The sequence below is a fragment of the Limanda limanda genome, chromosome 18 (assembly GCF_963576545.1).
Source record: "Limanda limanda chromosome 18, fLimLim1.1, whole genome shotgun sequence".
NCBI classification, from domain to species: Eukaryota; Metazoa; Chordata; class Actinopteri; order Pleuronectiformes; family Pleuronectidae; genus Limanda; species Limanda limanda.
In genome coordinates, this window is record NC_083653.1 from 23,121,022 (window position 1) to 23,134,806 (window position 13,785).

The following is a 13,785-nucleotide window of genomic DNA, read 5'->3' on the forward strand; positions in this document are numbered from 1 at the left end:
ACAGCCCTGGTTCTATTCCTACCCGCGGCCTTTGCATGTCCTCCCCCACTCTCTCTGTCCCCCCTTCACAGCCTACTCTATTCTATCAATAAAAGACAATAAAAAAGCTCCACACTCGTTGCTGAAAGCTACTTGTCACTTCTGTGTTTTTTCTGATTACGCGTGGTTGTGATTGGATTGGAGTGTGATTGGACACATACAAGCATACGCAGCAGGTTGCATCTGCTGCTGTGTCAGTGCGTGGGGTTGGGCAGGAAGACATGTCAAGGTTATTCACGTATCGCAAACCAAAAAGGTGGACGCCTGGAAGGTGATTTTGGTTTTAAGTTCCTATATCCTGTCGGTACTTTTAAATAAATGTTGACCCTGTATGGCTTGAGTCGTAGTCCCAGTTTTTAATTGTGGCCCTCTCTGTGATTGAGTTAGACACCACTGACCTAAATAAACCGCCATTAGCCTGATCATGAACGGACCGCTCTGATTTCTGGGGCAACGTTACCTGAAGGGCTGCCACTAACGACTATTTTTCTATAGATTAATCTGTCGACTATTTTACCGATTAGTCGATTAATCTAAACGATAAATTTTCGCGCCCTGCACCGATGGTTTGGCATCAAGTCTGCTTAATAATGTGCTTGAGACAGAGCGTGTACTAATGTTGACATCTTTTTTCGGGGTCCTCACTTCTGTGGCTGACCCCGCCCCCCAGATTCATTGCCTCATCCTATTGGTTCACAACATTCCAACATGGGGGCTCCCTATTAGCTAAAACTACATGGCAATCAACTGTTGTGAATAACATTGAACAATACCACAGACTCTATTTTTTCTGGTCGCTGCGAGCGTAATGCCCCAGGAAACACACTGAAAAATGATTTGAAACGATATTAATGACATATTTTATATGATATAAGTTATGAAATATGCATCCCATACTTTGTTTTCCCCTTCTATTGTCCTGGAGTTTTAATTTCCCCAATCACATAATTAAATGTCCCCCTCTGCCCATCCACTACAAGCACACAAGCAGATAGACAGAGAGCGAAAGACAGGGTTGGAGGGAGCTATGAAGACCATCATCATTTACCCCCAAACCAGTACATTGAACGGGTTACATTCAACAACAAGCTGAGAAAGCAGAATCGCGGGCTGACCGCCGCTGAGAAATGAGCGTCCCATGTGAACAGCTAGGGGCCTGCGCGGCGCTTCGGTGTACGCTGTAAACCCGGGGTTACGTAGTGATATTGAAGAACATTTGTTATAATGAATTGAAATGAAATGTTTTAGAAATCTAAAAGGTAAATTCATAATTTGTGTGGTTCCGATGCATCGGTTTAAATTATTGATGTCGACGCATTTTCAGCGTCAATGCCATCGATGACATCGACTAATCTCGGCAGCCCTAGTTATCTTTTCCACAACTAAATGATTCTAGATAAAAGACATGCTAATTCAATACTTTGTCCAGGTAAAATATCTACAAATCTGTGTCATATGGAAAACAGGCTAATGAGTGGAAAGATTATATTCATTGCAGCTGGGCTCCTTCAAGCATTACCTTCTCTGAAGCAAGAGTTTCACACAGCTGGATGGTTTCTGCAAACTCTTTTCTAATCTGAAAAAAAAGGTATGAAAATTAGTACTGAAGCAAGCTTACACTGCCCAGCCAGCGAAGAAATAATTCACACAAAAGAAAATTGTGTTTTAAAAGAAAAGTTAACCCAATAATGATAATTAACTAATTATCTATTCACCCCTATGTCAATGGAGGGGTGGGTGAAGTGTTTGAGTCCACAAAATGCTGCTGGAGTGATATCTTAAGACGAGGTATATTAAGGTAACATCAGAAATCCTAACGTTCGATAGCTTAGCCACTTCTGGTGGACTTTTAGGCATAAACACGTTGGAAATAACCACGTTTCAGGTTTAAATAGGAATGTCGGGGCTTGCAGACACGTGGCTGACAACAGGAGCAGTATAAGGCATGTTATGTTTTTTCCTGTTGTTTCTTTCTGTCTGAAGATAAGCCCATAATATCCTCAGTTGTATTGGATTCGGCTGCTACACTGTTTACCTCTGAAACTCCAGCAGTGTTTTGTTGACTCAAACACATAACCCAGCCCCTACATCTGCATAGTGGTGAGTAGATAATGAGTGAATTATCACCTTTAAGGTATTTCTCACTTGGGAGAGAGAGCAGGTATTTTCAAACACAGCCACCTGTTCATTTTCAGTCTGACCGTGGTTCTGTTCTTCAAGCTGTTTCTCCCGGTCTGCCAATCTCAATTCCAACATCAGCTCCTTCTCCATGGCCTCCAGCGCCTTGCTTTGTTGCTGCTGCTCCAGCTCTGCTGCCCTCTTTTCGGTTATCTGTACTTTCTCCAAGGCTTCATGTTTCTGCTGGGCCTCTGTTTGCAGTTGCAGTTGCAGCTCTGCAACTCTTCCTTCTAATGTTTCTACTTTCGTCATGGCCTCCTCTTTCTGTTGACTCTCCATTTCCAGCTGCAGCTCCAGGTCGGACACTTTCCCTGAAAGATTACGCATCCAGTCTGGAGAGGTATAGTCTTTGGGACTGGTAAAAAGATAGAACATACAGATGATATTATGTTATCATATCAATCTGTCAATTTAGAAACACAAGTGATTGTGAATCCATTTCACTTTATGCAAAGAGGAACAGAAGGAGCACTGCCATAGCCCCAAAAAAACGGCCTCCAGAGACAGAATGTTGCCCTAAGGATTTCGTCCCGGTACCTAGCAGCAGTCTCTCAGCCACTAACTATGACATGGAGGTCTGTGCGACCCTGCAAGGATATGCCTCCCCGGACCATCAGTGATCCACCGCCAAACTGGTCAACCTGGATGATGTTACAGGAAGCATAACGTTTACTGGGGCGTCTGCAGACTCAGTCACACCTGTCACATGTGCTCAGTGTGAACCTGTTCTCATCTGAGAAGAGAATGGGTGCAAGTGGCAGCCCTGCCACTTCCGGTGTTCTCTGGCGAATCAAGCTGCTTAGTGTTGGACTATGAGCACAGGTCTCACTAGAGGACGTTGGATCAAACTGTCAGACACCAGCAGACTGCTGGTTGAAGCCCTTTTACAGACCAGTCCAGCTTTCCTTGTGTAACGATCAGTCTCCTTGTACTGAATCTCCTCCATACTCTTGAGACTGTGGAGGGAGACACAGCAAACCTATTTGCGACCACATATATACAGTTAGGTCCGCAAATATTTGGACCGCAACACAATTTTCATAATTTTGCCCCTGTATGATACCACAAAGGGTTTGAAACAAAATAATTGAGATGCTATTGATGTTAATTTGAGGGCATTTAAATCAAAATTGGAGGAAGGGTTTAGGAATTGCAACAAGTTTCATACATAGTCCCCTCCTTTCAAGGGACCTAAAGTTATTGGACAATTGACTCAAAAGCTGTTTCATGAACAGGAGTAGATTTCAGTTGTGGCCTTTTCGAAGCTGTTGCTACGATTCCACAACATGTGGTCAAAGGACCTGTCAAAGTGACACAGGCCATCCTTAAGGCCGGCGCATTTTTCTGCGTTTTCAGGGGCCCGCAAGCTCAAGAGCCCTTGCAGGCCCCTTACCTGCTTACGTATCCCTTCTTACGTGCTTACGTGCGTCGCCCAATTTTTCTAACTATACGGCAAAGCTCCGCAGGCCTCAAGTAAGGCTGTGATTGGTCTGCTAACTACATCCTTTTCCAGAGTCGCATTTCCGGTTTCATGCCCCATTGTACTGGCAGAAACGGAAGATTTAGAAGAACGAATATGGACCAAATTAGGGCTGCTCAATTAATCGAAATATAATCGTGATTACGATTATTGGGTCAAACAATCTCCAAACTACTATAATCGAGTTGAAACGATTATTTGGCATTTTTTTCTACAGAGACGCGCATGCGCAATTCAGTCCCTCCCCCAAAGCATTCAGCGCGGCCCCGCTGACCGGCACTCGCTCTCAAGCAGCTGTGAAGTGAAGGAGGCGAGTTGTGTGTGTGGGGACCGGAGGTATTTAAAAAACAGCGCGAGTTGAAAACGGCAGAGTGAGGGCAGCCCCGTCTGATCGACTCTTCGAATCCGACGAGCAGCAGCACCACACAGTGTAGCGGCCGCGCCGCACAGCGTCTATTCTCCAGCGCGCAGCCGCCGGCTATTCTCACCGGACCCTCGCGGGTCAGCTCGCGATTCTCCGCTTGTTGTTGTATGGAACCCGTTCAATGTCAGGGTTCGGGGGTAAATGATGATGGTCCTCATAGCCCCCCCCCCCACCCCTCTTTCTCTCTCTCTCTCTCTGTGTGTGCGCTTGTAGTGGGGGGGGGGCAGATGGGGACATTTAATAATGAGAGGAAATTTCAAAGTTCTCAGTTACAAAGTGTTTTTATGGAGAATGTTGCCATCATTAAGGGTTTGAATAACAAGGCACCGATATCCTGCATGGTTTCACGGAGGAATAAGACACGCAGCCGTAATTGGTGTTTACCGGAACCGGAAGTGACTGGTACTTCCGGTTAGTCATTAAAAAAAATAAGGGCACATATTAATAATCATTTGAATAATCGTGATTTAGTTTTTGTCCAAAATAATCGTGATTATGATTTTTTCCATAATCGAGCAGCCCTAGACCAAATAGAAGAGCGTTTGGCAGAAGAGATCCGAAACTATATCCACTAGTATAACCCGTCACTGACTGGCGGATTTGTCTGCCAGAAAAAGGCTATGAGGAGCAGTCGACGACTACTGCCACACACGAAGAAGAGCCGACTTCGACAAAAAACATTACTTCGCCTAGTGGTCTGGCAGTGAATTGCTTTGCATCAAGCGAAACCCTTGGGGAACCATGAATTAAAACGAATCAGTCGACATAGCGACGTGAAAAGCCGCAGATGCATGCGCCGTAAAGAAACCCCTTCACAACATCTAGTGAAGTGAAGAAGACACTCCAGGAGGTAGGCATATCATTATCAAAGTGTACCATAATGAGAAGACTTCACGAGAGCAAACCATTCACAACTCTTTAGACTAGAAAGGCCAGATTAGAGTTTGCCAAAACACATCTTAAATGCCCAGCCCAGATCTAGAACAGCATTCTTTGGACAGATGAAACTAAGATCATCCTGTGCCAGAATGATGGGAAGAGAAAAGTATGGAGAAAGCTTGGAACAGCTCATGGTCCGAAGCACATCATCCGTAAAACATGGTGGAGCCAGTGTGATGGCATGGGCATGCATGGCTTCAAATGGCACGGGGTCACTATTGTTTATTTATGATATGAAAGAAGACGGAAGCAGCCTTATGAATTCTGAAGTCTATAGGAGTATTCTGTCTGCTCACATTCAGCCAAAGTCGATTGGAAGGCACTTCACAGTGCAGATAGACAATGACCCAAACATACTGCGAAAGACAGCTAATTGTGATCTCAATTTGCTGTCTTGAGATAACTGATCTAACTGTTGGTAGAAACACATTTACCTGTCTCCATAGCTTTGCACAGCCACTGAGCTATGACTCATTTCAATGTCATCTGATGGCTCATCAGGAATCTCCCAGTGAGCATCAAATTCCTCGTCATCTGTTAAAAAAAACCATATATGCATTTTTTTTAATAACATATTTGAATTTCAGAAAAATTAACAGGTTTGGAGCAGCTAGGCACTAGTTATTGCGTTTGAAAAGGGCTGTTTGACTTGAGGTAATGCTCAGAATTATTCTTTGTCATTAGTTAGGCGGTTGTGGCTGAGAGGTAGAACTCTAATCCTCTAACCAGAAGGTCAGTGGTTTGATCCCAATCTACCCCATCTGCATGCTGACGGGTCCTTGGGGAAGATACTGAACCTTGAATTGCCCCTCATAGGAAAAAAATGATTCCTGGCCATAGATGAACTGTATGAATTTGTGTGTGTGAATGGCCATAAAACTGTACTATAAAGCACTTTGAGCGGTCATCAAGACTTGAAGAGCACTATATAAATACAGACCATTTAGTGAGTCATCATTTTTTCATAAAATGAAGCAGAATTCTTTATTATTGTTCGAATGAGTGGCTGTATAAAAGTTTTAATGATTGACTTAATTGTTATTTTTTTCATATATTAAATGTCAATCAGAGGTCTGTTAAGCATAGAAACAATCTGATCAGATCCTAGTTGACAGCTTTTCAAAATAAAAGCTCTGTAACTGCACCCATGACTATCTGCATCAGTCCAATACGGTGAAAAAAACAAATACTATTATCAAAATGATCTCGCAGCGTTTTTGACTTGCAGTTTTCCCCCCCGTTAATGACCACTGCTGTAGTTTAACTTACTGCATAGAAGAGGAGTCAACTGGGTCCATGGAGTGACCATTAAGGCACGCTGCCACAACACAAGACGAGACGTGATGCGCACAGCCAGGACATCAGCGTTTAAGAGACTGGAATGATCCTGATTCATGATACGACACCGTTGATAAATAACTAAATACATGTGATGGTTTTTTGTGTGAAAAGTGACTGTGGGAATAACTCTACTCTGTAAGAGTGTGTGTGTACGCGTGTCTGCAGACACACACATACAGTGCAGGGTTACAGTACACCAATACATGCCAGGTTTGAGTTTTCAGGTATTACAAGATATATGTATTCCTACTCACCTTCAGTCAGCCCCATCAGATAGGAGCGATCAGCTTTCCTTTTAAGAGTGAAAGTTTCTGCAAAGCTCAGGTTAGATGAACCACCACAGGCAGATGAAGGTGCAAGTCTGAGCATCTTTCCTCCCCATGTAACTCTGCGCTTAGGCATCTTGAAAACCAAAAAATATTGATATGACTTGATAACGACAAGAATGCGCAAGTCAAATAGCAGCTTGATTTTGTGATAAGATACCCTCTTAACAGGAACCAGGTTGGAGCTGGTGACAAGTAGTTTGGTCAGGTTTCGGATTCTGTCCTCTTGTTCTCTCTGGAGATGATCTTTTTCTTGGAGGAGCTGGGATAGAACCTTCTTCTCAGTCACTGTAGTCTGTGTCTCTGAAGATACCTGTATCATGTCATCCTCAGGTCAGCAAGGGAAATTACACAGATGGGCTCAACAAAACATGAATAAATAAAAACAAAGAGTTATCACACTTGCCTCGTGAAGTCGTCGCTTCAGGTCAACAATTTCATTTCGGTACCTCTTGAGCAGAGCTCCGTCGTCAGACACCTCTGTCACATGGGGGTCGTTCTTCATTTTCTTTGCAGTGCTGGCAAACTAATAAGAATAAACAGTTTCTGAATCGTTTGCTTTGCTCTGCTTCATGTTTGATGTAATGTTTCATATTTTCTCATATAACACTAACACACTGACTTTTCTAGATGTTAGAGGATAACTCAGCCGAGGCAAAGCTGCAATTTTTCAACCTTCATAAATGTACAGCAGAAAGGAGCAGACCCTCTAAAACACACTACATAACACCATTTAATATTTGTTCATAATAGCTCAACATTAAAATGTTTTGGTAGAAGTATTAGAAGTCTACCAACCTGTAAAGTGCTGAGGGTCTCATCTAGAGTGACAGGAGTGATGGTACAGATGATGACTGTTTTGGCGTTCCCACCCAAGGAGTTCTGCAGGATGCGGGTGAGCTTACTGTCTCTGTAGTTCGTGAAACCCCTGATGACAGAGAGAAATATATAGCAAATTTCACCAACTTGAAAACAATAATTAAGACGAAGAAGCATTTAATAACAATGTTTAAAGTTGGTTTATTTTTGCTTCCATCATTTTCCTTTGTGTACATATTGTAAACAATTGTTCCCATCTAGAAAGGAATCAAATGCGAAAATTTCCCAAAATGTAAAAAAAAAAAAGTATCAATAGAACTATCAAAAAGTGTAATTCATTACAACAAATAGTGCGTGAATAATTAAACACATGAATTGAATGTCCACTGTTTACTCACTTCTGACTTTCTTCTGTCACTTTCTTAATCACTTGGCCAAGAGTAAACAGACTGCGATTGATGTTGCAACCTTCTTTGAAACGTGTGCCTTAGAGATTAGAACAGGTGGATTACTGTACACTCACAAAATAACTTTGGATTTACATAGTGTTAAGTAACATAACATCAGGCCTAACAAAGCAGACTTTTCATGTGGCTTAAGTCAAAAACCTTACCTTCAGCCCCCGTTTGACTTGCTCTCTCAGATCCAGCAAGATCAACTAAATTCTAGAAGATTAAGCAAAACTGATAGTGAACAAAAAATTACAACACAAACTATGATACAGGATTTAAGGCAAAGTTCCGTTATTTGGTGAGGCTTTAAACTCCCAGGAGCCGGTTGGTTGTTTACCCCACCTTTAAATGAAGTTTGCTCGAAAATATATTTGGTTGCATTTTGTTAAAAATGAAGAGTGGGAATCATACGTTTTTATACAACAACAATTATACAGCCTGTAGGGAAACCGTTTTACACTTTCACGATTAACCACGGTACAATTCCAAACAGTTAGTATTACTATGTGAAATTTCAATTATCATTAAAACCGCGGTTGGTTACCACACTGTAAAGCTCATGTTAAAAACTGTCCAGCATCAACTATAGTGAGCGGTGTCCTGGCACATGTGTTTAGTTAACCATTTATTCTTAGGATTGCTCAAGAGTTTTGAGAACAAGTTTGTGAACAAAATAAAAGTAATCAAGCGTTTATGTTCCCCCCTAATCCATTATTTTGTTTTAAAAAAAACATTTTTTTGCAAAATATTTGCAGGACTGGAAGATGCATGGCTTCATACTGTGAAGTACTGGTATTTACTTGAGTACACTGGCTAATATTGTTAGATCTGTGCTGTGGCCTTATTCAAGGCCGAGCCTATGCAAAAATATGGTGCTGCAGTAGCAGCTCCTCTTTAGAACATATTGTTGAAATGAGAAGCAAAATATTGTGCCTTGAACATTGGATTGATATTAATATGAATATTGTACCTTGAATAGATAAAGCTCCATAACTGCCTTTCTTTATGTATATTAATTATCGTACATTGAGAATTTAACAGAAATTACAAAAATAACAAAGATGACCATCCTAAATGGATTTATCAAAATGCAGACGCAGCAATCACAGCATTCTGTCAAAAAACATTGAAGAAAGAGCAACAGGCAGGTGGGAGGTGTAATAGCAGGAGTAATATCTGGTCACTGGTCAGAGGTTATTGGGACCTGTGCAGTGCTTAAGGTTTGCTTTGTGTTTGATTGGGTGCAGCCTTGCACTTTATGGGTGTGTATTAATACATTGTGTGTGCAGCCTATGCTGTTTACTTACCGACTACAGCCCAAAAGACAGAAAAAAGGAGATGGGAGATAACTTACCAAATGAGACACAATAATAGCACCATCCGCATTTTCACCTGATGCTAGGTCACTCCTTTCTCGGCTTTCAAGGATCTATGGAAAAATAATATCATGAAAATACTGATTTCCTCTGAATCCTACATGTTTGTTGTGGTATTGCTTACCATTCGGAAAATAGTGTGTGAGCGACTGCTCCGCTGGTTCATTTTTGTTTTACCGTAGTGGCGGTTCTCTAAAAAGGCAGGTTGTGCAGGAATGACAATGCATATTACATATCGGTTATGTGGGGCTTCATTCTCATGTTCAGTAATATACTCAGAACTTACTTTCTCCTTTCCGAATCCAGGCTAGGGCTTGTGCAGGGGATGTAACCAGCTCCTCAGTCAGGTCAGCCACATAGATGTTTTTCTGCACACAGAAATGATCACGTAAAACAGAATAAGTGTTTGACTTTGGATGCAACTACACTTTGAAGTATGTCACAGAAGAGCTTTGGCCCGGTATTTTTTAAGTTCTCCCTTAGGAGGAATTTCGTGTTGCACTTCTATTAAAAAGATTTTTCAGGTGGTTGAACAAGTTAGCTGTATTACTATGCGGCGCCGACACAACTCTTACGCACTCGGTGCATGTGATTTGTTCGTTAAAAAACTTCCAGACAACGGATAATGATCCTTTTTCCTCCAAAAAAATCAAATTGACCATTTAATTTCAGTTAATTTTATTTTGACAACAACAAACTGTATGCCATCGCATAATGCAGCACAAAACAAAATGTAAACAAAGGCTCAAATATTAAAGTGCAAAACTATAGGTTTAAACCAGCAACTCCAACGTGATAAAAATATATTAAAAAAAAGGGCTTATAAGTTAAGTCAGCAGTGCAACTCAAAAAGATATCAACGTTTCTATTTAACCCCTTATCAAAATAAAAAAGTTAGGTCTGCATATTAAACAAAGTGCAACATGTTTAATGTATAAGAAACAATGGTGTCCAGCTCAAAATCCGACTCAAACGTCAGTTAGACATGTGTGTTGTAATGTAAGAACGTCAGCATGTTCTGGAATCAGGCTAGCCCCCCCCCCCCGCGCGAACGGAGGGTTCCCTCAGGCTTCCCGTTGCTGGCTTTGATCAGCACAAACTCTCTTGAGTTTAGTGTGTTCTACACGTGTGAAACTGCATTTTCATCCAGAGATTTTTGTTTTCTTTCGATTTTTTTTTTGCTTTCATTTTTACATCTGTCAGAAAGACCTGAGGCTTTCACTGACAATTGCGTTCACAAACACAACTTCTCCGGAGAAACTCCCAATGATCTCCAGAGTTCAGTGCAAGTTTGAAAACCAAACCTTGAAAGATTCATAAGGAATCCAGATTTTTTTAAATGTCATTGAAACCCAAACTTGTAAATGGTCCACTTACATTGATTGTTTCTCTGACTTCCAGTGGTTTTCGCTTCCAGCTTTCAACAAGCAGATCAGTCACAGTCTCGTTGTAGATTTCCATGTAAGAAACCCTGAGAAGGAACTCCTTTTTTGGACACTTCAGAGAAAAAGAAAATAACTGGTTAGAATAAACAGTAATTACTCAACAAACTACAGCACAATACAACTCTTACATTTTTAATGGTTTGGAAAACATCTTCCACAGCCAGCGGTGTCACACCAGGTATATGGTTACTCCCCATCATGGTAAAGGTCTTTCCAGAAGAAGTCTGCCCGTAAGCAAATATGGTTCCTGTGACAAACGAGCAACAGAAAAATGACATAATTCAGCTACAATAAACGGGATGTAACAACATGGTACCACAGGATAGATCTGACAACACTTAGCTTCCATTACTTACCATTGTATCCCTCAACAGTGGAAACAACCAAGGGCTTTGCAATGTCTTGGTACAGCTGACTGGTTGTTTCTTCAGCTGTGAATACTCGATCTGCGAACAATTACCATAACTTTATACGAAATGACTGATCGCGATATCCTGTAAACCCATTTCTTAATCCTGCACATGCTGCTTTACATACCAAAACTGAAGATCTTGGTGGAATTCCCATCATCGATCTGATGAATTGATTTTTTATCAGTTTTCCAAAACAGCTGGACAGGCTCTGCATTCTCTGATGCTGTACTTTCTTCCCTGTAACAATGACATTTTTCAAGACATTTGGAAACATAAACAGACTGTCTTGACAATAGCTTCAAGAGACAATGTTTTGGGTTGCCTCTGTGATTGATGAATTGTGTCTGTAAGCAGGGGAATATCAGCCTTAACTAAATTCAATAGTCAGTGACAAGAAAACAGGTGTAATTTATTTAATTAATGTTTTGGGTATTTATAACTTTAAGTGCATTGCCCAGGCGATGCGATACACACGGCACCTCATAGGAAAAATGCGAAAAAAACCCTTCCAGTGTGAACAACAGACAATAGCAGCAGCCCACGCTTAACTTAGTTTAAGCTGGTGAACATCAATATACTCAAGGCGTATGCAATATTATAGATACATTTATCATTTGCTAAGACTCGCCATTGCGTCCTAACGACAGATAACTATATTATACAGCAGTATAAATTGTCAGTCGGTAACGTTAACAGTTGTTAGCATTAGCACGTAAACTAACATGAACAAGTTATGTAGTGACTTACCTCGCAATAAGCGGACGGACACGAACACAAACTTTAACAGCGGACTCTTCGGTCATTTTTCAAGTTAAGTCGCCGCATTAAAATGTTCATTCATTAATTAGTTTAGAATAAACTAGATATGCGGATATGCCTATGAAACTGTTGCTACGCACACCAGAAGAGGCTTTCTCCGCCGTTTTTCAAATATCGCCAGTTGGATTTGATTGGTTAACGTCTTCTTCTTCTTTGGATTGGACACACTAGACGCGTCGATGGCGCATTGCTGCATCTATGCATTGCTGTCCTTAGCTGTTCTTCTTCGTCTGGTTGTTATTGCAGGTTGACAAACCAGGTTTTTGATGCATTACCGCCACCCTCTGGACTGAATAGATAAACGGATAGATAGATTGATGTACTTTATTTAAACCAATTTACTAAATTGTTGAATCACAGCAGCATGTCAAGGGCTGAAGTTCGGAGCAGTAAATTGGCCAAGTACTCCTGACTGCAGTCTTCTATTCGCTCAACGTGGATGCCGCCGCCCACGTTGAGCACAACATCAAATGACGCCGAGAGTCGCCCTTCCCGTTAGATTTACTCAAAGTCACCACCTAGCGGCGGTAGCCGTGCAGCACATTCACAAACGTCCATACTGTATCAACTGCTTCCTAATTAGACATGTCACAACAGTATATTTGTGAAACAAGAATTGCCTGTGTTTAAAGAAATTAGGTAGAAACAAAAATGTTACTATTGGCTGAATTCAAAATATTTGTTTTTTAGAAATTTAGAGGAACAGACCAGAACCGTACTTAAATAATCAACCTTCTAAGTATCAGCTTGTCCCTAATTTGCAGCAAAAATATTCAAGCGTATATAACCCCAGAAAATGTGATATTTTAATCCTGTTTACAAAATTGTTATTGTTATAATCAGCCCTAACTATGGGAGAAGTCACTTCAATTGCCTTATACATAAAAAAAATGGAAAAAGAAATTCCTGTTTTCAAATTATCAACCTAATTCACTGCCTATTGACATAAGTCTGATGTCTATTTAAAATACAAACATTGCTATTTATAGGCTACTGTGGCTAATATAACATTTTTTTTATATCAGAATATTTTCCTCACGAGAAATTGGACAGACTTTAACACCTAGAGATAGTGACAAGAATAAGAATATATACACTCTTAGGAAGGTTCTAAGTAGAGCTTCAAAATGCAAAAAGAAGAAATGGGAACAAGAGACCAAAAGTTGTGAGCAGGCAATTTATTGTAAATAACAATTTAACTCAAATAGGCTGTTCATCAGCTGATCAAAAGTTTAAGACCACAGCCTTTAAAAGCCAAAATCTGTGCAAAAATTTGGATTCAATGTCATTTCCTGTCAAGTAATCACACTGTGAAGATCTCTTGATGGCAAAGGCAAAAAAGCTCACCGTCTTTGAATGTGGTAGGATTGTTGAACTGCATAAACAAGGCCTCTCACAACGTGCCATCGCTGCTGAGGTTGGATGTAGTAAGACAGTCATTTTGCATTTTTTAAAAGATCCTCAGGGTTATGGAACAAAAAAATCAAGTGGTAGACCCAAAAAAATCTCACCGGCGCTGAGCCGGAGGATCCAAATGGCTGTCCGTCAAGACACGGGACGATCCTCGTCCCAAATTAAGGCCATTACTTGTGTGGACTGCAGCCCAATAGCCATCAGACGGCATCTGCGAAGGAAGGGCTTCAAAAACAAGAAACGTCTTCAAAGGCCACGTCTCCTTCAACGCAACAAAATTTCCCGTTTAGACTTTGCAAGGGAGCACCAAACATGGGACAT

The 13,785-nt window shown here is 41.1% G+C and overlaps 1 protein-coding gene across 1 annotated transcript in view; it reads right to left on the minus strand.

Moving 5' to 3' along the window:
• Positions 1 to 12,048, minus strand: part of LOC133024500 (centromere-associated protein E-like) — a 36,342-nt gene extending 24,294 nt beyond the window's left edge. The window contains 17 exon segments of the mRNA XM_061091635.1: positions 1,559 to 1,615; positions 2,221 to 2,572; positions 5,495 to 5,594; positions 6,656 to 6,803; positions 6,888 to 7,040; positions 7,134 to 7,253; positions 7,526 to 7,655; positions 7,945 to 8,032; positions 8,160 to 8,211; positions 9,353 to 9,427; positions 9,499 to 9,566; positions 9,661 to 9,742; positions 10,752 to 10,871; positions 10,948 to 11,066; positions 11,176 to 11,265; positions 11,357 to 11,469; positions 11,980 to 12,048. Of these exon segments, the coding sequence (XP_060947618.1) occupies positions 1,559 to 1,615; positions 2,221 to 2,572; positions 5,495 to 5,594; positions 6,656 to 6,803; positions 6,888 to 7,040; positions 7,134 to 7,253; positions 7,526 to 7,655; positions 7,945 to 8,032; positions 8,160 to 8,211; positions 9,353 to 9,427; positions 9,499 to 9,566; positions 9,661 to 9,742; positions 10,752 to 10,871; positions 10,948 to 11,066; positions 11,176 to 11,265; positions 11,357 to 11,469; positions 11,980 to 12,035 (1,923 nt within the window). The 5' untranslated portion in view covers positions 12,036 to 12,048.
• Between the last annotated feature and the right edge of the window lie 1,737 nt (positions 12,049 to 13,785).